The sequence below is a fragment of the Mytilus trossulus genome, chromosome 7 (assembly GCF_036588685.1).
Source record: "Mytilus trossulus isolate FHL-02 chromosome 7, PNRI_Mtr1.1.1.hap1, whole genome shotgun sequence".
In the NCBI taxonomy this organism is placed as follows: domain Eukaryota; kingdom Metazoa; phylum Mollusca; class Bivalvia; order Mytilida; family Mytilidae; genus Mytilus; species Mytilus trossulus.
In genome coordinates, this window is record NC_086379.1 from 28,103,694 (window position 1) to 28,131,154 (window position 27,461).

The 27,461-nt window shown below is 32.0% G+C and overlaps 1 protein-coding gene across 1 annotated transcript; it reads right to left on the bottom strand.

Moving 5' to 3' along the window:
- Window positions 1–2,958: 2,958 nt before the first annotated feature.
- LOC134726938 (zinc metalloproteinase nas-6-like) lies at window positions 2,959–23,567 on the bottom strand. Its single transcript, XM_063591334.1, has 13 exons — window positions 23,511–23,567; window positions 21,471–21,566; window positions 18,590–18,647; window positions 16,410–16,462; window positions 15,555–15,633; window positions 14,669–14,792; window positions 14,156–14,349; window positions 12,674–12,895; window positions 11,917–12,105; window positions 11,412–11,579; window positions 10,648–10,735; window positions 5,551–5,728; window positions 2,959–3,231 (listed from the first exon to the last, which is right to left on the bottom strand). Exons 2-13 carry the CDS (start codon window positions 21,549–21,551, stop codon window positions 3,058–3,060), a joined length of 1,608 nt encoding a protein of 535 aa, XP_063447404.1. The 5' UTR covers window positions 21,552–21,566; window positions 23,511–23,567; the 3' UTR covers window positions 2,959–3,057.
- Between the last annotated feature and the right edge of the window lie 3,894 nt (window positions 23,568–27,461).

Genomic DNA, 27,461 nt, shown 5'->3' on the forward strand with positions numbered 1-27,461 from the left:
TGGCAGGTGTCATCTGACCTTGACCTCATTTTCATGGTTCAGTGGTCAAAGTTAAGTTTTCGAGTTTTGGCCTTTTTTTCTAATACTATATTCAATAGGTCAACTATATATGGTGTATGGAAATATTTCATGATCTACATGTCAGTCGCGCAGGTTTTATTTTACCTTACCTCATTTTTGACGGTTCATTGCTCAGTGTTAAGATTTTGTGTTTTGGTCTGTTTTTCTTAAACTATAAGCAATAAGTCAATTTTATTTGTTTTATGGAAGAATTGTTAGCTGTACATGCCTACCTGGCATGGTTCATCTGACCTTGACCTCATTTTCATGGTTCACAGGTCAATGTTTAGTTTTCTTGGTTTATGTTAAGTTTATGTGACAGTTGTAATAAAGCTCTATTATTAGGACTATCAACATAATATCAATGATTAGTAAAGAAGGCGAGACATTTCAGTGTGTGCACTCTAGTCTGTTTTTTGTACTATTTGTTTGTCTTATGGTCTTATCTTTTGACCATGGAATTGTCCGTTTATTTTTGATCTTCCAGTTTGAATGTCCTTTTTGTATCTTTCGCCTCTTTCTTACGGTCGTTACCATGACTCGTTTGGCTGTTTCGATATATTTGTCTTCCAAATGACCACGGATATAAATGTCCTTCTCAATCCCATCATCTTTCTCAACTAGATTTTCACCGAAAATTGAAGATAGGAATTTGCTTATGGTGAGCAATACCAATATTGCCACTTGACCTATGGTTTATCTTCCAATGCACAAATACACAATTAAGAAGATATATGGTATGATTGCAAATGACAACTTCCACCAGAGACCAAATGACAAAGATGTGAACAACTATGGGACAAGCACACGGCCTTTAACAATGATCACAACCCATATCGCATAGTCTGCTATACAAGGCCCCGAAATTACAAATGTAAAACAAAGTAAACGAGAAAAACTAACAGCCTGATTTATGTTCAAAACAATCCACATGCACTTCAAGAATGTTTCGGACCAAAAATATAGTTTGTGATTGCTTCAGAATAAGTTCATTTAAAGAATCGATAAAATACCCGTTTATCAAGTAAATGGCTGGACTCGGTAAGCACCATTTCCGTAAAATTCACTAGCTATACAAAAATAACATTCATCAATGTTCATTAAAATCATTTTAAATTACACGGGCATAGCGAATGAGTTGTAATGTATTTATGGACACGTATGAACACTTTCACTAAAATAAGGAACATTTACAATGGGGAAACGCTTATTGTCGTGAGACTGTGTAGGTTCCCTTGTAACATATATGTATATAATAAACAAATCTTATCGTTTCTTGAAGAATTGTATTCCTCATTTATGGGCATTATGTTTTCTGGTCTGTTTGTTCGATCATTCGTACGTCTGTCTGTCCCGCTTCAGGTCAAAGTGTTTGGTCTAGATACTTTTTGATGAAGTTGAAGTCGAACCAACTTGAAACTTGAAACTTATTACACATGTTCCCTGTGAAATGATCTTTCTAATTTTATTGCCAAACTAGAGTGTTCACGGTCCATTGAACATAGAAAATGATAGTGGGTATGGGGCACCCGTGTACTTGAGACACATTTTTGTTTTAAGAAATGGCAGGTGGAAGAAATAAGTAGATGTTCCTCCATCAATGACAAACCGTTTAAAAAGTAAACCACTCCAGGTCAAGTTCGGCCCTCTACACTGCGCTATGGCTCACACCGAATAGCTGGCTATAAAAGTTCACAGAATGACTAGTGTAAAACAATTCAATCAGGAAAAACAACGGTTTAAAGCTCAAACATATCAATAAAATATTCCTGTTGATACTATCTTTTGATTGTTAGAATCTTCTGTCCAAGTTTGGTAAAAATCCAGGATAGTTTATGTAATAAATGTTTAAAATTTTTAACTGTACACTGAATGTAATGTTAACTAATAGAAAACAAAATTTCCTTTTAGATACTAGCTTTTGATCATAAACAAGCTTCTTTCCAAGTTTGGTACAAATCCAAAATAGTAAAAGAAAGTTAATAAAATTTTAAAAAGTTAATCCACAGAGTGAATGTGTTGTTTCGCAGCAAATCTAAGTCACTTTAAAAGTAAAATACAAAAAAATAGATATTTTTTTTTACAAAATTTCTTTCTAGATACTAGCTTTTGATCATAAACAAGCTTCTGTCCAAGTTTGGTACAAATCCAAAATAGTATAAGAAAGTTGATAAAATTTTAAAAAGTTAATCCACAAAGTGAATGTGGTTTCGCAGCAAATCTAAGTCACTTTAAAAGTAAAATACAAAAAAATAGATATTTTTTTTTACAAAATTTCCTTCTAGATACTAGCTTTTGATCATAAACAAGCTTCTGTCCAAGTTTGGTACAAATCTAAAATAGTATAAGAAAGTTATTAAAATTTAAAAAAGTTTAACCACAGAGTGAATGTATTGTTTCCTGGCAGAAAATCAAAGTCCATTTAAAAGTAAAAAACAGAAAAACGGATTTTTTTTTTACAAAATTTACTTCTGGATACTATCTTATGATCATAAACAATCTTCCGTCCAAGTTTGGTACCAACCCAGGATAGTTTAAGAAAGTTATAAAAATTTTAAAAACTTTAACCACAGAGTGAATGTAATATTTCCCGGCAGAAAAACTAAGTCCATTTATAAGTAAAATACGGAAAAAATGGAATTTTATTTTTACAAAATTTACTTCTGGATACTATCTTTTGATCATATAGAAGCTTCTGTCCATGTTTGGCAGAAATCCAGGATCGTTTGAGAAAGTTATTCAAATTTCAAAAACTTTAAGCACAGAGTGAATATTTGTGGACGCCGCCTACGACACCGACGACGACGGAATGTAGGATCGCTTAGTCTCGCTTTTTCGACTAAAGTCGAAGGCTCGACAAAAATGAAAACAACACGACCAACCCTTCATTCCATCCAATATTTTATTATAACAGTATAAAACTTCATGTAACACGAGACAAAAAAAATAAATTATTCGATATAAAGCTCTGTACCGATTTAACAGCTTTATCACTAATCATGTGAATCTTGCAATCTTTACAATAGTTTTCGTTGTTTTTGATTGTCTTTCTAACCAACTGTCATAGTCTTTAATCTGACCACAGGTTGCAATGACAATGTCATCAACGGCCATGTCACTGTCCCAGTAATATGTACTTGTTCCAACTTCAGCTTCAAATATGATATCCATCTACAAAATATAGAGACAAAAAATAAAATAAACATAGTTCAGTATATCTAAAAAGTTATTAAAGGTACCAGGATTATAATTTAATACGCCAGACGCGCGTTTCGTCTACTTAAAACTCATCAGTGACGCTCAGATAAAAAAAAAGTTATAAAGCCAAACAAGTACAAAGTTGAGCATTGAGGACCGAAAATTCCAAAAAGTTGTGCCAAATACGGCTTAGGTACTTTATTCCTGGGAAAAGAACATCCTTAGTTTTGTAAACAAGAAATATAAAAATTACCATATAAATGAGATGCATGTCAACAACGAAGTGCCGACTACTGGGCTGGTGATACCTTCAGGGACGCAATGGCCATCAGCAGTGGCATCGACACAGTGGTGTAAAAGGTTATAAAAAAAAGATACCAGGATTATAATTTACTACGCCAGACGCGCGTTTTGTCTACATAAGACTCATCAGTGACGCTCAGATCAAAATAGTTATAAAGCCAAACAAGTACAAAGTTGAAGAGCATAACGTAGTTCCTGTACACTCTGAACCTGGTAAATTTGTTATCATACGTTTGGAAATGCCAACATATAAAGTGATGGATAAATCAATTACCAAACGGACCTAAACACAACAGTCAATCAACTAATAACAATTTTACTTCAAGCAGTTGAACCATATGTTTCACCATGAAACACATCATTTTAACACTGGAAACTAAACCCCCTTAACAAGATTTGTCTGGTGCAAAACTAATTTTGTTTTCCTATATGATAATGGATGTCATATTGACCCCAAGTGGCAATTTAAATGCATATTCAACATGTTCAGGCCAATACCGTGTTATAGTGTAATATGGAAATCAACACTTCTTTGTACTTTCCCGACACTCCGATCAGGATTTTTAACATGTTAGTATTAAAGGTAAAAGAATGCTAAAATACGTTGCCTTTCTCGGACACCAAGCCGAGCAGTAATTGCTCTTACACCTGAATAACTGCCGCGTGCTTATTGGAGAAGCTTATAAAAACCATTTTTTGAAACCGTTGGTTTGGCCCGACCGGACTTTGAGAAAACCATCCCCACTAAGAAGGTTCTAAAAGAAATTAATTTATGGATAAACATATGTTAAATAAGGCAACAGTAGTTTACCAATGTTATGGACAATCAAGATAACTAACAAGCGACATGAGGGAATCGCAATACCTGGTACGCGTCTCGTGATATGCATGCATCGCCATAAGAGTCAATATGTCCAATCGGTAAATTACCATAATAGACAACTATCAAGATCATAGACTGAAAACATGTTGCCAGTGAGTTGCGGTACAGCCATATCGGATCGGTGGTACAATTTGTGATGACAATAAACCTGTGTTTATTTCGGTTTCAGCCTTTTCCCAGAGATTTTGTATCATTTCCTTTGTTTTCGATAAAACTCGTTAATGTGAAGTTATATTCAAACACCTGACATGTACATATACTATGATATAGCTTTTGTAAACATAATATAATTCAGTCACGGAACCAGACATTGGAGTTTCGTGACTGAATTTAACTACCTACACTTCTTTTAGCCTGGATGTTAAGTAAAAGTATTGTCATCTAATAAAGCAATGATGATATTAAGTTTTTTCTGCTTTGAAAATCTTTATTTGAACTCGTCCTGGTTCTCTAACTACAACTCGAAACTGACAATGATTGAATTTGGTATTGTCAATCTCTTTATAGATCTTTATAATAACAAAGTTCATGTGTCAATATGAACAGTGTATATACAAATCTAAAATACATCGTTCGGTGATGCCCCAGAGGAAGAAAAATACAATCCGAAACGGATTCGACCGGAACTTATTAATAATGGGTAATATCAATCTTGGGAAAACAAAAGGTCAGGCCTTGCGGTCATAAAACTTTCGAGCACACTTTTTTGTACTCGTACTCCAAAATCAACCAATCAAAATGCTTGATTTCATGTTTCGAGCATGATTTTTGTGCTCCAAGCACTGAGCAAAAATTTATGACTTCAACCCCTGGGCTGGTGAAACATAATGCCCTGACAGGTGTGTCATTGTTTGTTTTCCATTGAATAAGAAGAGGAAAAGTTGATCCGTTTCAAACAAATATTAGTCAAATTAACGAAGGCGGGGATCTTAAAGCACGTGAAATCTCTTCATTTTTTCTAGAAAGCGTAACTGGAGTCTCGAATGTGTACTATAATGCAGTATAAAAATATGATATTTATGTCAAACTTGTTAGCAATTATTAATGTTCATTGATAATTATGCTTCCTCTCAACACTGGTACACAATTGCTGCCTACATATTTACCTTTTCTCTCAATCCATATGGCCCAGTTATTCCTGATAAAATGAGTTGTCGCTTCCATTCCGTTGAACTTATTTCGTTATCTTGCCATATCTTTTTCTCACGTGTACCTCTATTTTGTGATGCAAACACCCTAAGCGAACCAGGAACTATGCCTTTACCATATTTATGTATATAAAATCTGAAATAATTCAACACATAACTGTTCATACCTCTTTAAACCATTGGCAGTGGTATAACCTAATAATGCATAGTTGAGTATATATTAAAAACATTTTGAAAGATTAATGTAGAAATATTGCGGTCACAAACTATTTCGATACCGAATCATGTTTGTCTCGCCTTGACGCAGTCAAAAAACAAGACAGGTATGCTGTTGATCGGCGGCGGCGGCGTCATCAATGTATTAGTTTGTGATTAGGTCGTGTTTATGGTGAACCACAAGTTGTAGATCAATGATATTTGGTATGCAGTTGTATAAGCGTGGGCTAATCTCATGTCCATGGAGATAATTTGTATTTGTACCCTCAGTCATAGTCTATTCATGAAACTTTTGCATAGTTAATATTTAATGTTTGTGTACAGGTTTGTTTAAAAGGAACACTTTAAGTCTATGGTATTTGGTACGCAGTTGTATAAGCATTGGCACATCTCATTTCCTTGGAGATTGTTTAGACATGTACCTTCAGTCATAGTTTTTCGAATTAAAATATTTGCATACATGTTAAAAGTATTGCTATTTCAATTTCATCCTTTGCATTATCAAAATTACAAAAATATAAAAAAAAGATGTGTTATGATTGCCAATGTGACTACTATTCACAAAAGCCCAAAATGACAAAAAGGCGAGACATATTTCTGTGATAACAGTTTAATTAAGCATTTTCTACTTGGAAAAAATGACTTCTATCAATTTTAGTGGAAGATATTAGCAGGCAAAATCAAGAGAATTGTGCAAATGATGATACAAGCATGAAAATTACCACAAAACATCATTATTATATACTTTTAAAGAATCAACTGCTGGCCATTAAAAAAAATCATTTTTTCAAGATGGCCACCGCCGTTTTCTAAAATGGCTGTTTTTTTAGTTTGAAAATACTGATTTTTTCTGGAAAACTTTTCGTTCACCTTCTTTTAGTGAAAAACAGCTGTCAGGTTTGGTAGCTACCTTCTTTACATGTGAATAATTCACTAGACATGAGTATTTGACACAAACCGGGTTTGCGCACGCGCGAAAATGTAACAAAATTCATTAAAAAATATTTTAACTATTTACTATAAAATAAGTGATTTGGGATTTTCAATGATATTATGATTTGGTTTGATAACATTTTTCAAGGTTATAACACAAATGATTTAACAATTTTGCGCATGCGCAAACTATTTATAGACATAATGAGTGATTAGTATGCACTACCAGGGCAAACTGGTAAAAATCGTAGTTCATCTCATTACTCTAAAAAGCAAGTAAGTGTAAAATCTATGATGCCACTGTTTAAAAACAAGCCAATTCAGTTGCAATGATCAGTTATTTGATGGATTAGACGGAAAATGTGGTTAAAACGAGAAAAACATCAATAGTAACGGCAGATCGGCCACTTTTGGTAATGGATATTCAGTGGGAATTGCCTGATTTGTACAGAGAAGATACGTTTATCGTCATGTAAGGTGGATTTCACATTGAAATGACTTGTTATAAAATTCTGGATGATATATTACGTGAAGGTAGATGGACACCTGTGTCATGTGTCCTCACTAAAACCATTATTGCAACACCTAGAACGGCATATTCTTGCATGTATGTTCAAATGTACCTAGGACTAGACACGCGCATCAGATAACTCTATGTGTTTTAGCTTAAAAGGTATATATCGGCTTAAGAAAGCTAAACACAGAAATTATAATCATGTCATGACTCTGTGACGTTCAATGATTTGATAGACTTCCGTAAGAAAATATAGTCATCTCTACCACAGTTCAATTCCTGGCGTTCAATTATAAAATAAGAACTTCTTGTGAATTTGTTAGTATGCTTATTTCATGAGTCAGATTTTGTACAAACAGTCCATATAAAGCATGATACTGTATTCATTTAAGTCTTGATTGTTTAACATATTCTCGATCGCGAACGACCTTCTCCGAGATATGGCTACACTTCTCTTTAGTCACCCACAGGTGGCAATTGATTTTGAAAATGATAATTTTACTGTACGTAAGACCAGAAAATATTTTTCTTATAACACAATTTATCAGACAAAAACAGAATAATGCAATTGTAAAGGGCGATGTGTTGTCATATGTTTAACCGAAGACCTCATTTAGACGTATTGATGGTAGCTAGACCAGAAGTCAGTAGACTATCAGATACATTTGCAAGATCTAGTGGTTTGAGGCATTCTATGATAGATGAAACACTTAATGAACACAGAAGGGTTTCTTTAAAAAGATCAAAGGCAAATAATTTGAAGATCCTTTGAGGCAAATACCAAACGAAGGAGAACCGGTTTCTTATAACCAGATTTAAAAGAACAACTCCTATTATGTCGGTAAAAAAAACTGTAAACGTTTTTGTAAAAAACAAAGCTAGAGCTCTTAGATATCTTTTCTAGACTTTTTTTTTGTCGCAGTGGACAAATTGATTTGGAATATTTCTTAATCCATTAAGACAAACTGCTCCTCCGTTTTTGTCTTTGGATGTCATTTTTAACAGTGGTATTAAATTGGTGCAAATGGATAAACTTGAAAAATTTTGTAATTTGCAGATCCAAATTCTGACGCATTTATTGTTGATAGAGCAGCAATGGCTAATTCCAGGCCACCTTGTAGGGAATCAATATTGGATGATTTTGCAATTGTGTTATACGGCCTTAAATAAAATCTTGCATCGATAAGTATTCAAGAGTAGATATTGTTTTAGATTTACTAAATGAATCATTGAAAGGCTAGATGTGAGAAGACAAAAGTTGGGTTCTGGAGTAGTTTTCTCTATGAAGATGACAACGAAACGAAATTTTTAAAGTGTCTTGCCGACAGAAATGCTTCTGTAGAGACTAATAAGGATACTTTCCAGCTACCCCTTGTGTGTAAGCATGGAGAAGCAGATATACGAATGTTTGTCCATGTTCGGCCGGATTAAGAAAATTGTTGTAGGACGGTAATTTAAGGTAGCACCGACACAGATGTAGTAGTATTAAGAATTGCAGCACTCCAAAAATATGGTGGAACAAACTGTGGATAGATTTTGGCAGGAATGAAGACTTTTGATGGCTTCCTGTACGTGATATATCAAATGCGTTTGGTCCTCGTGTAGCTACTCTTCCTTTCATTCATACATTCAGTGCATGTGACACTAAGGGAATAGGTCAGTTTGGATGACATTAGAAGTATTTCAACATGTAAGGGACGTACTTATTTCTTTGCTGAAGTATAAAGACACATACAAGGACATACAAGAAGCATTTGTTTGCATCATGTATGACAGAACAACATCACTATTTGCTGTTAACGAGGCACAATGTAAATTTTTACACAGGAGGAAGCGGCATTGTGATGTAGTCCCGCCTACAAGAGTTTTTTTTTTTGGAGCACATCCAAAGAGCAGCGTATCAAGGAGGATAAGTTTGGGCTCAGCCTGATTTATGTACCAATTCATGAACACTGGAGTTGGATGAAAGAAAAAAACCGAGGACTTATTTGGCTACCGTTAAAGTTGCATCCTCCTGTCGGGAACTTTTGAAATGAGGAGGCGAAAAATCCAGTTGTGTTGGTGACTAAATGCTACCGTTCTGTCCTTCCTTGTATGAGTTTTGTTATTGGCTTCTGTCCGATAATTTTAAGATAACGAACCTGTCTTTCTAACACAACTAGACATTTAATCTTAACAAAGATTGATGAAAATTATAAAAAAAAATACATTTTCAAAACATTTTGCCGCCATTTTGAAACCGGAAATCACTATTTTTTGTCATTTATGTGTTGTTTTTCCGTACTTTAGGAACTGTAATTTACGCTTAATAAAACCTTACATTGGATTATACCTATAACACAACTTTCAAAGATTTACAACTGGATATGACGCCATTTGCAAAATGATCGGTGGCCATCTTGAAAAAATGAAAAATTTTTATGGCCAGCACCTGATTTCTTTTAGTCCACCTGTATACCAAATTTCATGCTTGTATTTCATGCTTGTGTTATTACTTGTTACGTTGATGAAAATTATTAAAATATTTTTTACGTATTTGCATCTAATTTGGAACCGGAAACCACTATTTTTCTTCAGTTTTGTGTTGTTTTGTCGTACTTAGGAGCTGTTTTTAACGTTTTATCATATCTTACATTGAATTATACATAACACTTCTCTCAAGGATTAAAATCCCTTGTAAAATTGCTTGAAAGTAAAAAAAATCGAAATTTTTGACTCGTTAGCCGACATTTTGAAACCGGAAGTCACATTAAGTTTCATTAATGTATTGTCTAGTTGTTATTTATGAACTTTCATTTTCTTTTTATCAAATCTAACAATGGATTTTACATATAACACACCTTTCAAAGGATTTACAAATATTGGCTAATTTGTTATGACGCCATTTTCAAAATGTGTGGTGGCCATCTTGAAAAAATGGTTATTTTTTCTGGCCAGCAGCGGATTTTTTATAAGTATCATTTAGTTAACCTTTATACCAAATTTCATGCTTGTATCACGATTTGCACAATTATGTCCATAATATCTCCCACTATTTGTTGTTATTGTGTCAGGTCATGTTAATTTTTTTTCTCAAGAAATGTATAGTTTATTTCATTAACTACTTTGTAATAGCGAAATGTACAGATAATATCAGCAACATAATTAATCTGTATACAGATAATGCAATGTCTTTTTGACAAGTCTTTACACATATAACTGAATCTTGTATGTTTTAATTCATTTATAGATCGGCACTAACGAACATCATAACTACAGTTTAAGTTGATTTATATCCCAACTAAAAGATTAAAGTATTCGTAATTGTTTTTGTGATTTGGCGTCATGACCTTGTAAAACTGACTCCATCACTCTCATTAACCCTTTCATTTGAATTGTTAACAATGACTTACGACATACAGATTCCAGCCGGGACATCAAAAAGTCTCATTCTGAATTTTTTTCCTCTGTTCTGTGAACTCTCAACATACATATAGTAACCTGAAATACACAAAATCATTTAAAATAAATCTGTCTTCATTAGTAGGTTCTTTTCAGTAATATATTTTCCAGGAAAAGTTCCTAATAGACTGCTCGAGTTTAACAATTAAGAAAGCAATTAACATGAGCTGTTTGTCAAGTATTACATGTTAAAGATTGAAATGTTGTTTACAAATAACAGAGTTAAATCATTAAAATACTTAACCCCGAGGAAAATTCAAAAACAGAAAGTCCCTTATCAAATGGCAAAATCAAATGTTAAAACACATCAAGCGAATGGATAATGGTTATCAAAGGTTCCACGATTATAATTTAGTACGCCAGACGCGCGTTTCGTCTTCATAAACTCATCAAAATAGTTATAAAAGCCAAACTAGTACAAAGTTAAAGAGCATTGAGGATTCAAAATTCCAAAACATTTGCCAAATACGGTAAGGTAATCTATGCCTGGGATAGGACAATCCTTAGTTGTTATTCATGTCCACCCCGAAGTGCTGACTACTGGGCTGGTGATACCCTCGGGGACGAAACGTCCACCGGCAGTGGGATGGATAACAACTGTCATATACCTGACTTGGTGCAGACATTTTCTTATGTAGAACAAGGTGGATTAAATCTGTTTTTATAGCTAGCTTAACCTTTCACAGTTGCTTCAAATTCCAAATGGTAAACATACCGTCTGACGTTTCCCATGTATGATCAAAGACGGGCCCAGTTTGATCTGTATCTGTTGTTCCACTGTGTCGTATCCATATTCCATATTGGTATCTATTATTTACCGAGTCCGAAGCCCACTGACAGTTATCTTTGTCAAAATTGCAATATATATTTGTGGCACTGGATCCTATGTAAATGAGTAATAAACATGTTCTAAACTTTATAAAGGTTTTAAAAATTTATATCAAAATATTTGGTTCACCAACATTATCCCGTAAATAACCGCTTAATAAACGCATAAATACCAGAATATTTTATAAGCGCAAAACGCGTTTTGTCATTTTATTTTACACAAAACAATCCAATCAACTTTGAAAAGTTAAATAGGTAAAATAAGTTACTCAGTTTATCATTGCGGATACAAATTCCGAAGTATACAGCTAAGCTGGGTAATCAAGAAATTCAAGAATTTTTCGAATTAACGCCGATGACAATGGCAGCTTTCATAAATAATGGTTTCTTACCCAAGCAGTATGGATCGTCACCTGACCACTTTGCGTCGTTCCTACAGAATCGTTCTGGTGATCCTACCAGTGTGTAATGGTTCTTACAGGAGTATCGTACTTTTGAACCAGTAATTGGAAAATTCTTGAGTTTTACAACAGGGTAACCATAGATGTGTATGACTGGCTCGGCACATACTTTCGGCTTCCCTGAACGAACACACATTATATGGATATATATTTTTTAAATGATCAATGCTGAAAGTTTATTAATTGTTTAGTGCCAAAAGTACTGAGGTTTTCATTCTATCCGTGTTCCATAGAAAAATACAATAATTTTCAAATGTTTATATATGGAAATGTTATAGGTTTAACGATTTATCATGTTTGTTTTACGATTTAATTGAAAGACTCGGCACTTTCATTGTTAGTGGCGTAGACGTTACCTTAAGTTACAGCTTTCCATGAAATTATTTGTTTTGACTGATGCATATGACTTGAGATTCCTCTAACAGTTAATTTATATGTGCAGATTCAAACCTTGACGACGTTTCTGATCTCGTTCTGTTTGTAGTTCATTTAATTGATAGTATATGCTTTCTGTTATAAAATAGCCCGTATGAGATATGAACTACATGTAGGTTGCTCTCTATTATTTTCGGCTACCAAAACTTTAATGGTCCTAGCTACTAGTATTTCAGAAATATGAACTTTTTCAGATAGTGCTCAGCATTTGAAAGAATGTGTATCGAACTATTGTTAAAATGTATATACATACCACACTGGTATAACTGTTGAATTCCTTTGATATCTACATCAGACAGGTATTTTCTTTGGCCAATATCATGCATATCAACATGTTGTGTTGGTTCAAATGTGGGTTTTTGTCTGTCTTTTGCGAAAGTTCTTGTAGAATAATGCATTATTGAATAATAATCATACTTCTTGTCATTGAGACCAGTTTCAGTTATGTCCATCTTTTCGTAGTCAAAATGGTGAGCTAAAAGAAAAGAAAGAAAACATTTTGGTAAATACTTTTGATTAAATACAAATTTTAATAAAACAGATGATTCCATATTGGTAATATTTACTTGAGAAAGTTGTCACCATTACATTTTCTGCAATAAACAGACTAGTCAGTTTTATTTGTGATGTAGCTCTGTTCCGTCTTTTCAAACCAGTAAGATCGGAACCTTTACATGAGGAAAAGAGCAAATTCCTTCCTGTCGATTTTGACAATAGAGCATTGGTGTACTCAGGTGATCCAACATACAAAGACATATCATTTGAGCAAATCATAAGTCCTTCATGGCTTCAATAAACATTGCATTTAACACCAAATCGGTGGACCTACTTTGTTTGTATTTGATACCAAAATTTCTTAAAATTCCGTACAAACAACGGTATATCACTAGCTCATCTTCATGTTCTACTAAATAATTGTCCATTATATTGACTACAATTCTGTCCGCAGTGAAAGAGGGTCTTCAGAAATACTGTGAAACTATTTACTCGCGTAGTGGTATTAATCATATGTGGATTCTTAATCATTCTAAAGAACTTCTAGACAATTTTAAATCTTGTTTTTTTTCTGAAATATGTTCTATCAAAACCTTTGATTTTTCAACCCTGTATACCACCATTCCCCATGTGAAATTAAAAAAAAACGCCTAAAAAAATCATCCACAACATGCACAATGCCTTTCAACATACAAATGGTAGCAAATTTATTGCTTTGGGATTTCATAAGGCATATTTCGTTAATAGTGCCAAACAAAAAGGTAAAATATGCTACACAGAAGAACAAGTGGTCAGTATGCTGGAGTTTCTTATCGACAACATATTTGTTGGAATAATTAGTCATCAAAAGTACCAGGATTATAATTTAATACGTCAGACGCGCGTTTCGTCTACATAAGACTCATCAGTGACGCCCAGATCGAAATAGTTACAAAGCCAAACAAGTACAAAGTTGAAGAGCATGAGGACCCAAAATTCCCAAAATTTGTGCCAAATACGGCTAAGCTATTCCTGGAATAAGAAAATCCTTAGTTTTTGAAATATTCAAAATGCTGTCAATATCTTTATAAAAATGCCCATATGATTGATATTCATGTCAACACCGAAGTGCTGACTACTGGGCTGGTGATGCCCTTGGGGACGAAACGTCCACCAGCAGTTTAATTATTCCTTAGAATGATTAATGTCGTTTATCTATCTTGTACAATAATATCATGTATATAGAAAGAAAAATGTTTACCTTGCTCAACATTGTCGTAGTTCACTTTTATATATTGATCTCTATCTGGACGTGTATGTTCGTGCCAGAATCCGAGTGTGTGCATAATTTCATGCAAAATGGTACCATTAAACATGGTTGTATGATATCTAAAACAATGGACATCAATAGATAGAACTTGAGGGCCGCCTATTCTTCCAACTTCACTGTAACACCTATAAGCAAACAAGAAGCACATGTAAAATGGCTATGCTTTCTTTGTATTCAGTTTGATAAATTAAGCCACATTTTGTATAAAAAAAGAACTTTATCAGTTTATCTTGCACTGAAAAAAAACAGTATTATACTGTTAGTAGTCTAGTATGAAAACAAATCTACTTTTACCTCCAACTGTCTATCATAAAAAGTACTAAATTTATCTAAATGTAGAATAACTACATACATTACCATGAAAGATATTTTTAAAAAAGACGTTAGATTTTTTTACCGACGTACATTACGTATTTCTTATCAGTTTCTTTAGACACCACCTACCCTCCTGCCTTCGCTATATAAATGTAATCTTTCTCAGTTGTTCGCGGAGTAAAGATAATACATCTGCCTGTTAAGGACACAACCCTTTCGAATGTTGTCAATATAAAGTTTCTTTCCTCAGCAGCTAAATTAAAAAAAAAGATGTTATGATTAAACGCGGCTTTCGAGACTTTTTGATTTACTGTAGTAAAGTATTTATCAACCTCGTGTCCATGCTTACGAATAGTTTCATGGAACATTTGTAAACATTTTTTTAAAATTACCAAATGAATTAATATTGAATTTGTCACATTACTAATAATTTTGTCCATGATAAGCTGAACAAGATTCCTAGAAACTGATTAAACGCGAATTGATATGTTTGTCTTCTTTCACTGTGAATAATACGCACACTATGAATACATTGCTCGTACTTGTACGAAATTTTTTCAGTTTGATGTCAATGTGTGTGTATGGTTACCTTTCTGACTCGAATAGAAATGTCTTGTTTACTGCAGAAAAATTATTTGAACAATATGTTATTTACAGCCAACTCTTCATATGTATATGACTTTATAGTAACAGCTGTTTGCATAAAGCTAGTAACAGCTGTTAGCATAAAGCTAGTTACAGTTGTTAGCATAAAGCTAGCAAGTTAATGTTGTTTTTTTTTTTTTAATTGTAAGTAAAACGTTTGCTCAAGCATTGTAATATTATGTATATAAGTTCGACTCCGCCTTTTTATGTTGTTTTCAGATGTCAATTTGAATTACAATGCTTGAGTTAACATCAAAGCAAACAAAACAAGCAAGCAAACCAAACCTTTAACTTTCTAACATTAGGGATAATGTATAACTAAAAAGAGTATTTTTTAAAAGAAATACTTGCCTTAAATGCATTTACTTACTGTAGTTGTTCTGTATAAAAACATATGGAATTTTGTTCACTGTCCACGTCTGTTGATAATTATTCACAGACTGGCGAGTCTACAATTTAATTAAATATGCCAATAGGAACTCTTGAGTATCTTCTTAAAGATAATTTATATATGTATGACTTTGTTATGTTGGTGGTTAAGATTTAAACCTTCATTTCAAGCTTAGCTCTTTGGTGACATTTATTCCCTCTAGTATATTTCTTATGTATGAGGCAACAAATATACAGTAACAACATGACGATTTTTCATAATAATCGTAACCTATTATGATTAAAATTTGTGTGCAACTGTTCACATATGTGGAGCAGATTCTGCTTACCCTTGTTTCTTTCATTTTTAGCCATGGCGTTGTCAGTTTATTTTCGATTTATGAGTTTGACTGTCCCTTTGTATCTTTCGTCCCTCTTTAAAAGTTCGTCATGTGGATTTTTTAACATTTATGTATTTAAAACAAAACAAAAATGGAGTCACAATTATACTGAACTCGACGAAAATTCTAAACGGAAAGTCTCTAGTTAAATGACAAAATCAAAGGCTGAAACACATCAAACGTCGAGTGGACAAAGCTGTTATATTCCTGACTTAGTACAGACAACATTTTCTTATGCAGAAAATGGTGAATTAGCCCTTGTTTGATAGCTAGCTAAACTTCTAACTTGTGTGACAGTCGTATAAAATTCAATCATATTGACAACGATGTGTGAACAAAACAAACAAAAATAACAGGTAAAAATGTCAAAAAATAGGGGTACAGCAGTCAACATTGTTTGTATTATCTTAATCACTCTAATACTTGTTTATACCTTATCCTACTGAGTTACTTACTTTACAACCTTTACGAACAATATCACCCTCCGTTAAACATTTTACATTTATTCCTGGAATGACAAAAGTATTTTTTATATATGATAATAGTATAGTTTAAATATGTTCTAAAGATTAAGAAATGAACAAACTGTTGACCTAGAGATATGTTTCGCGTTTTATAGTTTTGATGGTGTAATGCAAATGTCGAAATTGAAATGGTAATATTTAAATGCGTACAAAACTGCATACCAAATACCATTGATTAATCAAAAGATCATCCCTTTAGCAAACCTTAAAATAAACTTTATCTTGTAAACCACGTCAAACTTCCAACCTTAATAAACCATTTAAATAAGTGTACTAAAAATAAAGCTGCAACTCCCTTTGAAAATATTGCAATAGTGGTCGGTATTAATTGTTCTAATAAGGCTCATTTGGTTTTTTGGTCTCAATATGGTTGAATACCTTTGCTTTAGCTTTTCTTAAGAATTGAATGCTTCTTTTTGTAAATTTATTGGGGTGTAAAAGCGTTGACCGAAGTACATTTTGTATGAATCGGGGAAGCGCTTCATTCTAAAAATGTACGCACGGTCAACGCTTTTACAACCTATAAAGTTACAAAAAGAAGCATTCAATACTTATAATTACATTTTAAAGCTAGGATTATAAAAACCCGATTTTTATGAAGTGTTATTTATTTCACCTGTGCACTTTATTGTGGGACCTCGTGTCATCATGAATGATAAATGTTATTGTTTGATGCAATTGCTCACGGAATAACATGTGATGTGCAATTAGCCAATCAGAATAACGTATAATAATGAAACATACATCTAATGTAATTATTAACTATTGGCCACGAGTGAACCTTGTGAAGATTATCCCAGAAACATTTGCTCTAAGCATCGGCGACCCTCTTTCATTAGTTTTGACTATCCCTGTGTCGGTACCATTAATGAATGTTTGTAGGTTACAATCCAAAATGCAGCAAATATTTCAGATTTGGCATGATTCAATTGTTTCATATTGTTTCTAAATGTACATTGAAGTACATAATGCGATAACCCGTTTATAAAGTTTCTACATGCAAAAGTAAAATAACAAAAATATCGAACTCCGAGGAAAATTCAAAATGGAAAGTCTGTAATCAATGGCAAAATCAAAATCTCAAACGAATGAATAACAACTGTCATATTCATGACTTGGTACAGACGTTCTTTCTTATGTAGAAACTTGTTAAATGTTTTTTTTATAGCTCTAAAATTTTACTTGTATGACAGTCGTATAAAATTTGATTATAATGACAACGATGTTTACAAAACAAACTAAAAAATAGGTAAAAATAGGGGTGCAGCATTCAACATTGTGTTATTATCTTAATCACTACACTAACAAACAAATATCTTTTATTAAGAAACACAAAAAGTCATTACGACAAAGCAGAGCAAATTGTAAAAACAAAAAAACAAAACCTATCATAGCACAATAACACAATGATGTAATGTATAAGAACAGAGCCATGTCAAATTTGATTTCGCAAAAGAAAAACCAATCCAGTAAAGTTAATATTCATAAGAAAATAAAAGAATATTATAACACGTTATTACGATGGTGAACAACGTCAGTACCCAGAATATATCTTCTAGACCATCGTGTTTTTGCTAAGTTTATAAGAAAACGAATGAGACGTTATTTGAAATACCCCTGTTTCATCAAAATCTCTCAGTTGTTGACTATACACCGCAAGAATTAAAACAGCAACACAATTAACACACAGATCATAACCGACGAATGTGCTGATGATTATTTCAAAGATTCTTATTTGGAATAACTACTCTCTTTATAGATAAGTTGGTAATTCATTTACGCGAGAAACTCTAAAATTAACCAAAACCAATAATGATAATAACAGGATTTTGAAAATGTAACGATGTCACACACTTAATTGTTCATTAAACTCTATATAAAGACTATATGGGTTAACTATCCCATTGTCAAACGAAAATTTTATATTTAATGTGGACAGAAAAGTCCAAAACATAAGTTTTACGGGGGAAAAAGAACATAAGTTTTACGGGGGAAAAAGAACCAATCACTGTGAGTAATTGCAGTAAATATAAGGAGAACCTATTAAGTTACTTAGGTTCGGAACAAAATCACAGATAATTGTTCATCTAAAGTTAATAAGAATATCTTACCAATATTCTGTTCATGTATTGTAGGGTCATCTTTCAATTCACCTGGATATGAAGGATCCTGAAATATTTATGTTATTCATATTATGTTTCATGCTCAAATTATAACTGTTTACCCAATTCTAAAATAAGGGTGAATGAAGAAGATGTTAGGTAACCATTAAGCCATGCATAACCGAACAATATAAGTTAATTATGAATAATCCATAAGTGTCAAATACATTCACAATTATTCCATAATATCTGATAATAACACTAACTATATAACAAAAAACAAATATAGAGACCGCGGCAACATCAGCCAAAATTATTTCTACTACTGAGGGGTGTTTAACGACTTTGATTTCCCAAAAGGGTTTCCCATGGTCGGTAAAATAATTCTTGATTTAAAGACGTTACATATATATATGGGGTGAGTAAAACTAGAAAAGACACGTACATGTATAAGAACAAGTTAAGACATTTTTTATTTTTATTAACTCGACATACAGAAAGGTTACGGTACATATTGGGCAATTTTAGCCAGATTGTGTGCATAGCATTTAACTTCCTTCATAATATATTTATATTTATACTTTGTTTTTACAAAAATATAGCTCCCCTTAATAACTACTTGTTTTTTCTTCTTTTGCTCAATTCAGTTCTCAAATCTATATTTCACTCTGGACCGACCCATCACTGATTATTCACGGAAACCCATTAAGAATTTTCAAAAATTCAATTTGAATTCGTGAAAACGAATTTAAATAATTTTGAGCATGGATTAAAATGTAATCGAAAGTTTATATTTCTTTTATCTTTTATAGAATTTGCAACAATTAGTCTTTGCAAAACGTCAACATAATGCCTGTTTATTTGTGAGAACGATTTAAATTTCCTTTCACGAAATACAACGAAATAACCTGAAAATCTATGTAACGAATTTCTTAATTTGCAATAAAGAATTTATTTCGTGAAAAATATTTTGATAAGGGATCACTACCAAATTATACAACTTATGATACCTTTTATTATCTGTATAATCATAACCTTTATGATTTTCATGATCTCAAATTCAAATTGTATTTTTGGATGTTCTGTAAAATTGTGACAAATTGTGATGTTGTCCATGAATAAAAATAATATGTTTTTCGTTAGTATAAACAGGATGAACACTGCGTTTTAAGATGATGAAGGTTAAAAAAAACGACTTCTTATTTGCTTGATTATGTATCGTTGTTTACAGAAGATGGAACTGTGGCATTTCCCAAGGAGTTAAGAGGTTTATCAAAGCAAAGATGTTTAACAAAATTCGAAAAAAAATTACAGGTTTGTATCTGAGACACAAATGAAGCGTGCACATCTAAATGAAGACTATTCTTCCATGTTATTTTGTACATTTGTTTACATATGTAAATACAATACCATAAATTTCAAAAACTAGTAAAGGAGGGACGAAAGATACCAAAGGGACATTAAAACTCATAGATTGAAAATAAACTTAAACGCCATGGCTAAAAATAAAAAGACAAACAAACAAATAATAGCATAGAAATCAAAACATTAAAAATTAAAGACTTAGCAACACGAACCCCACCAAAAACTGGGGATATATTAATAGGTGCTCCGGAAGGGTAAGCAAATACTGCTCCACATGTGGCATCCGTCGTGTTAATAATGTTCTAACAAATCTGGTAAAAAATCTAATTCGGTAGGTCACAATCGTGAAAACGGGAAGGGTATTGTAGTTATGACATTAGGAACATACCCGATATCATCTGTTTAACATCATTAAAAATAAATCCAATTATATATTTAAAAAAACGAAACATCAAGATATAATTCCCGAATGGTTTGTTATGTTATTCACTTCATACAGCATTTTTCAGGGAAAAACAAGGTATTTAAAGTTGCTATTGTTGGAACCGAAGATATCGGCATAAAATCATTTCATGGTATGAAACTGACTATGCATTTGTTTTTGGTAGAAATTAAATTATAAATTGATATTTTAATGTTGGATGTAATGCGTCTTCTGATTGGCTGACGTCGATTTGTTTATCAGCTCATAGACATGATTTAGTCATGAGACAGTGACGTCATCAACGTTTTTTCGAGGTTTATTCCAATTTAAAATGAAATTTAGAATTAAATTATAAGAAATAACTGTAATATATTATCTGTCTATTCGAAATAACAGACACAATGTGGTGCACACTTTGTAATAACCCGCTACGCGAGGTATTCAAGGTGCGCAACATTTTTTATGTTCTTTCTTCATAGACAGAAAAAATATTACAGTCATTCCTTAAAAAATCAATTGAATAAAAAAACTCTGAATATATATTTATAGAATATATAATCAAAGAATTCAAATAGAGAAGAATATGCAAAAAGTGACCGAACAAATTGATTCACGAATGCGCGTAGCTCATCGGTTAATTATCAGTTTTGTGCGGTCAGGAGATAAATATTTTTCGATATTTGAATACTTTGCTGAGTTATTCTGTTTATTACATTGCCAAATGGCTCTTTTATGAATTTAAAGTAGAAAATGTAAGTAACTTTATCTTTTTTCTGCGCATTCGAAATTTGTTTTGATGCGACGTTATTGACAACGCATATTGTAATATGACGTCAGAGGAGTGAAATAACAACGTTTCTCATATGAAATTATTGGGTTTTATTTCACTGAGAAATCAATGTAATTTATTGCAACAAATGTAAATAATAAAACATAATACTTAAAACATGCTTCAAGCAAAAAGGGAATCAAATTAAAATGGCAATCACATAAATTACTGAACATTTCAAATGATAATCCTTTTTTTGTACGCTAAAAATAATTTGATGTCATTTTAAAAGAATCAGTGTAAGTTTTAATGTGTAAAGAATTATTATTTACCTCAGAATCTGTTGGACGACTATGAATATAAACAGAACACAAACATAACACAGCAAAGATTAATTCGAACATCGTCTTCATTTTTCGAGGCTCTATCTACAAATTAAGGAAATGAACGAATAATATTATAATGCAATAATTCAGTCAGTTATCATGATAAGGGAAAACCCTACGACAATTGATGTCCGGTTTAAAGCCTACATTTAAGAAGTTTCATGACAAATGTCTTGTTTACATTCACACAGATATCTGAGGTTCATCTCGTCGTTAACCTTACATTATGGCTTATTTAACGACGTTCTCATCACTATTGCATTTATGTTATATTCAGTTTGAAATACCTTGCACTATAGCAGAGCTATTTTCTATTTCTACAGATTACATCGTATCTTAGAAGAAATGTTGAGGAATCATATCTGGATGTAAAATATATATTAATTATAAATTAAGAATGAAAATGGAAAATGTGTCAAAGACACAACAACTCGACCAAAGAGTTTAAAGAATGTAGATGGTTATTAGGAATCAGTGGACTTTCGTAAGTCTTTTCCAAGAGCCTTTCTAAGTGAATTAAAATAAACAAAAGGTATATGGTATGCATTGTGTGGGCAGTATAATATCGCGGGAGATAGTTGACCTCTGTATTGAAGGTGCTTAAGGAGATAATTCAAATCAATGAAAGACCAATCTCTTTTTTTTTCCTTTTTTTAATCTTGGAATCTAATTTGAAAAATCGTTTGTCGTTGTGCTCAACAAAATAAAAAGAAAAATACATAATGCAAGCACAAAAACTTCTATTGAAATGCATGAGCTAAAACATTAATGATCAAGAAGGAAAACAAATCACAAATACAACATCTCACTTCCTTTTTCATTTGTGAGGTACATTTAAAAAAATTGTTTTAGTGCAGTGTATGCGAATTTAAGATCTTTCTAACCTGCCTTGTTTTAAATAGGATTACAGCAACTCCTGGCACTGAAGAATGTGTGATTTAAATAATTGAAATTGACAAAGGATGTTAGATGTTCAACAGTAAACGAGTTTTCTGAGCTTCGCTACTGAATTTTTCCGTTTATAAGAGTGATAAAACATCACTAAAGGTCAGACTAATGAATTTAATCTTTCACAAGATACTTTGCCTACAAAATTGAATTCGGAGAATTTATATGATTAACAATTCAGATTCAAAATAAGGTTGAAACAAAGTGTCGATTTTATTGATTATATAAATTTATGCAATAATAGCATACCGATTTTCAAATCGCATGAATAGATTAAAAAGAAAGATAACAAAACTGTCAGGGAAAATTCAAAACGGGAAGTCCTTTAACAAATGCAACAAAGCTCAAACATATGAAACGAAAGATATTAAGCAACAAACACAAATGGAGGGAACCGCATGAACTCTGAAAGGATGCGTAGCAAGGTATTATAATATATACTTACTATAAACGCAAAGTTTTTCAATATTCTAACTTTCACAGATTTCCCAATTATTGCCACTACTATTACTGCTACTACTAATACTACTTATAATGATAATAATTATAATAACAATAATAAAAATTAAATGTCACTGCATATTTTTTCCCTTTTTACTAGTTATGTATAAAGTATACAGATAATTTCCTTTGAATCGTGTTTGAATCATTATATATATATATTAAAATTGAGAATGAAAATGGGGACTGTGTCAAAGAGACAACAACCCGACCATAGAAAAAACAACAGCATAAGGTCACTAACAGGTCTTCAATGTAGCGCGCACAGTGCGTCCTTCAGCTGGCCCCTAAACAAATATATACTTGTTCAGTGACAACGAACGCCATACTTGTATAGCTTAATTCTTATCTTTAAAATAATTTTGATATCCATACGGAGTGTTCCGTTTTTAGCTACATCAATAAATTAGAATAGGTCCACTAATTAATATTTGTATTATTAAAAAAATATATATCATTATCATCGTTTTCATCTGATCGTCATCGTCTATCAAAAACAATGTTTAAAAATATTTTAATAGGTATATTATTACTTACATCAATATCAAAGAACACCAGGTATCAAATAATGGAACTAATTATAATGTGTTTTTATTTTGGTTTTGAACTGCTGATAAAAATATTTGTATTAAATCATTCCACGTGCTCTGAGGGGGTGTGTACAAAAAGAGGAAACCAATACGAGTGCTGGAATATTGACGTAACGTAAGTTCTTTTGAATACCCAGGTATCTCGTCAAAATATAATTTATCAATGACATACTTTATCTTTATTTTTAAGCTGTCAATGTTTAGGTCTAGTCTATATACATATAGAAATACTCCATTATGTACAAAACTCGGTTGATTGTAGGTGGTAAATAATCATTTGTCAAATTTTTTTTATAACAGTTGGAAATTTATGTTTCTATTCGATGCTTAATCACGTCTCATCTTTTACAATTTTCTGTATAGTAATTACGAATTTTGTTCACTTTTCTATAAACTATGTGACTTTTTTGTTTATTGCCGGAGATCTAGTACAAATACGAAATGTGAGGTCTATATTTCCTGTTCAACCTCCGAATTAACCGTAAATAGACAAGTGTTTTCTAAAATAACAATGCTTTTGTGTATTTCGTTAAAGGAAAATTGATGCTCTTTAATGTGTTAATCCGATAAGAATGTGATCCTATTTGAATATCCTAAATAGAAATTATTCTCAACATGTAGGTTATCAGGTGTTTAACATTTTTCTTTTCCTCCCTTGTTTGCTAAATATTTTGAACTATATGAATAAATAGTTATTTCTTATATTTTGATGTAAATATTAATTTGTATTTTAATTTAACTACAAGCATGCACATACTAATACAATGTATATACCCTGATAGTTTATTTTGTAATTTTCAAATTTCAGAAGTTTCGAAAATAAATATAAATATTTGGTTTTTACTTGCTATCAGTCCCAATAAATTAGAATAAATAGTTGTTTTTCAAAGTACAATGTTATTCTCGTTTCATCTAAGTTTTAAACAGCTGAATTTTGAAGACGTGACAAACATATGACAGTAAAAGTAAAATTTTAAAGACTGATTCAAAAGAAATATTTACAAGTAATTCTTAAAAAAAAATGATGGCTAAATATCTGCAAAAACATTTTTGTTGGTCTCACATGCCCGGTTCATGTTAGCTGTTTTCGTCACTTGTCGTCCATTGTCTCCTATTCGAGTTGCAACATCAGAGAGTTTTATATATATTGGTATGATTTTGATTCCATATTGAAGTATTAATGTGAGTTGTCAGTGCTGCTATTGAGCAAAGAGGCATCATATTTAGTTCTTCAATGTAATTGTAATGTCAACTTCTACAGCTGAATTACACTAATTTCAATAGCTTCCAATTCCAAATTTAACCGGCCAGTTGTAACAAAAGTATAGTTAAACACTTCAGAAATTGAGTGTAAGATTTTTTACAATGATTCAGGCGCTAATACTGTCAATAATGTTGAAGTATTCATCTATAATTATCTTGACAAAGCCAGTTAAATTTGAAGATAGTGTAGGAAATTACACACTGCAATTTTAAACATGCCTCAAGTGCTTTCTGTGGTAACCCTGTGGAGATGTCATTAATTTCATATGATCTGTTGTTCGTTTAACATCTCTATTAGTGCATTTGATGCTAGCAAGTGAGGTAAATACTTGCAAATTGTACACTTGTACAAATTGGGTGTATAGTCTATGTCAAATTTGTATCAGTTTATATGTTTTTTCTTAAATGGTTTTACAAAATATGATTCAAAATATTCCCTTAAAAAGGAAACTGCACTGTTATGAAATAAAAGAGAAATAAGATCTTGATGGATTATGTATTTAAACGTTCAATTCTTATGTCAGTATTTCAAGTGCAAAAGTATAAATTTGGTTGGGAGCACAGCAGGCCGTACTTGATTAATACAATGTACTGTGTCCCTGATGCCATTCAACAGTTCTCTATAACCTTTAGAAAATGACATTTTATTTCCAAGTCCCCACCCATATATTTATTTTACATGACAAAGATTAAAGAAATTAAAACGTCTTCTTTAAACTGTAATCCTACTGTTATCAAAAGGAAAAAGAATTTAAAGATCTTTATTTTATTTAATAAGATATCATAAAATAAAGATTTATATGTGTACAAAAAATTGCCATTATGATTTATAATATTTACGACATATTTACGAATTATATAAAATATTTTGATATATGTTTGTCTACTACAGTATAAAAAAAAATTAATAAGTCATTATGTTAACTTTTTTATAGACATTTACATTTTGGACAACTTGTTTTTGTCTGTATCTTAATTTGAAGAATCATGAATAAACTCATCATAGATACCAGGAATAAGTATACACCAGACGCCCGTTTTTGTCTACAAAAGACTCATCAGTGACGCTCTAATCCAAAAAAGTTAAAAAGGCCAAATAAAGTACGAAGTTGAGGAGCATTGAGGACCAAAGTTCCTGAAAGTTTTTCCAAATACAGCTAAGGTAATCTATGTCTGAGGAAGGGACAAAAAGGGAAAATGATAAGAAGTTTGGAATGTTTTTGACAATTATTGCTTCTTGGTTTAGTCGCATTTAAAATTCTTATCACGTCTAAGAGCGATATCAGGTCACCCGTTAGAGTTTTCATTTCTTCTCCTGTGTGTTAATTAAGGTAATGACCGATGTATATAATTATAACGTTTAAAGACTTTGAAAACCCAAGTTAATGTGATAAAATCATTTGCATCCGCTATCTATTGTACGTGATTGTTTAATTTCACGTTTTCTTTATGCATCATTGTTTTTTTTTTTAGATTCGAACAAAGTATAACTTTTGCTGTGAAATCAAAGTAAAATGGTACTTCATTTGTTTGTATTGAACGTGTATTTCTGCAAAACCCTTTTGGGAAACTAACCAAACGTTTATGCTGATACAGAGAGATAAGATAATTAGAACCTTAAAAATAACCAAACAGATTTGTTTAGTTTTGTTTAAATATGTTACATCCCAGTATATTGTACTGTCATGTACATATTAATAAATATTACAGTGACAAAAATTCCAAATAATTATATCTAATTGCATAGGTTTAACCGTGATATGAATGCAACTATTGCGACCGTTGCTTGTATAAAAGACCACAGGAACGATCCTTACAGTTGTCTTAATTGGTACATGTAATTCTTTGTCATTTAATATCTTATTTTGGAGAATTTACACCTGTTTTTAATCAATCGTATTCAGTTGACCATTCATTACATAGACATGTTTGCTATCAATTTTTTTTTCTTTTCTTTCAATTTAAAAAAAAGGATTGGAAGATGTAGTACAAATAAAACATTCGACGTTTTTTTAAGATTCCTTCATCTGCTGTAATATTATTTTCAAAATATGATAACCCTTCAACTTTGATTGAATAAATATTAAGAAATATTTGTCTCGACTTTATCTTTCCTGCTTTCTTAAATGTTCAAAAAAGTATTTTTAAATTGTTCACATATATTTGTTAAATCAAATGCAACAGTAATCTAACAATGTTGAAATATTGTAAAATCTGTTTATGCTAAAATATAATAGTTGTAGACATCTTATAAATTCCAAACTAAACAAGACTGTGTGTGTATACAAGGGTAACGTCTCCAAGTATCCACCATCACCCGGCATAGGACGTGTCAAAATAAAGGAATAGGACGCAAATAGTAAATATTTGTTCGAATAAGGTATGTTTGAATTTGCCGAATGCCATGCATTACTTCAATGTGTAATTTCTGATGAACACGACTTTTTTCTGGATTGCCGTGATCTAGCCTCAAACATATACACACACAACAGGACTGTTGCTGTGACGTATACAGTCACTGGGGAATAGTTAGAATTACTAGCTTCCTTGCACGAGACGTGGGGAAAAATATTATCTAAGGGGGGATATTAGTAGTGTTCCTACTGTTCAGACATCTAAGATTATTTTAGCGAAT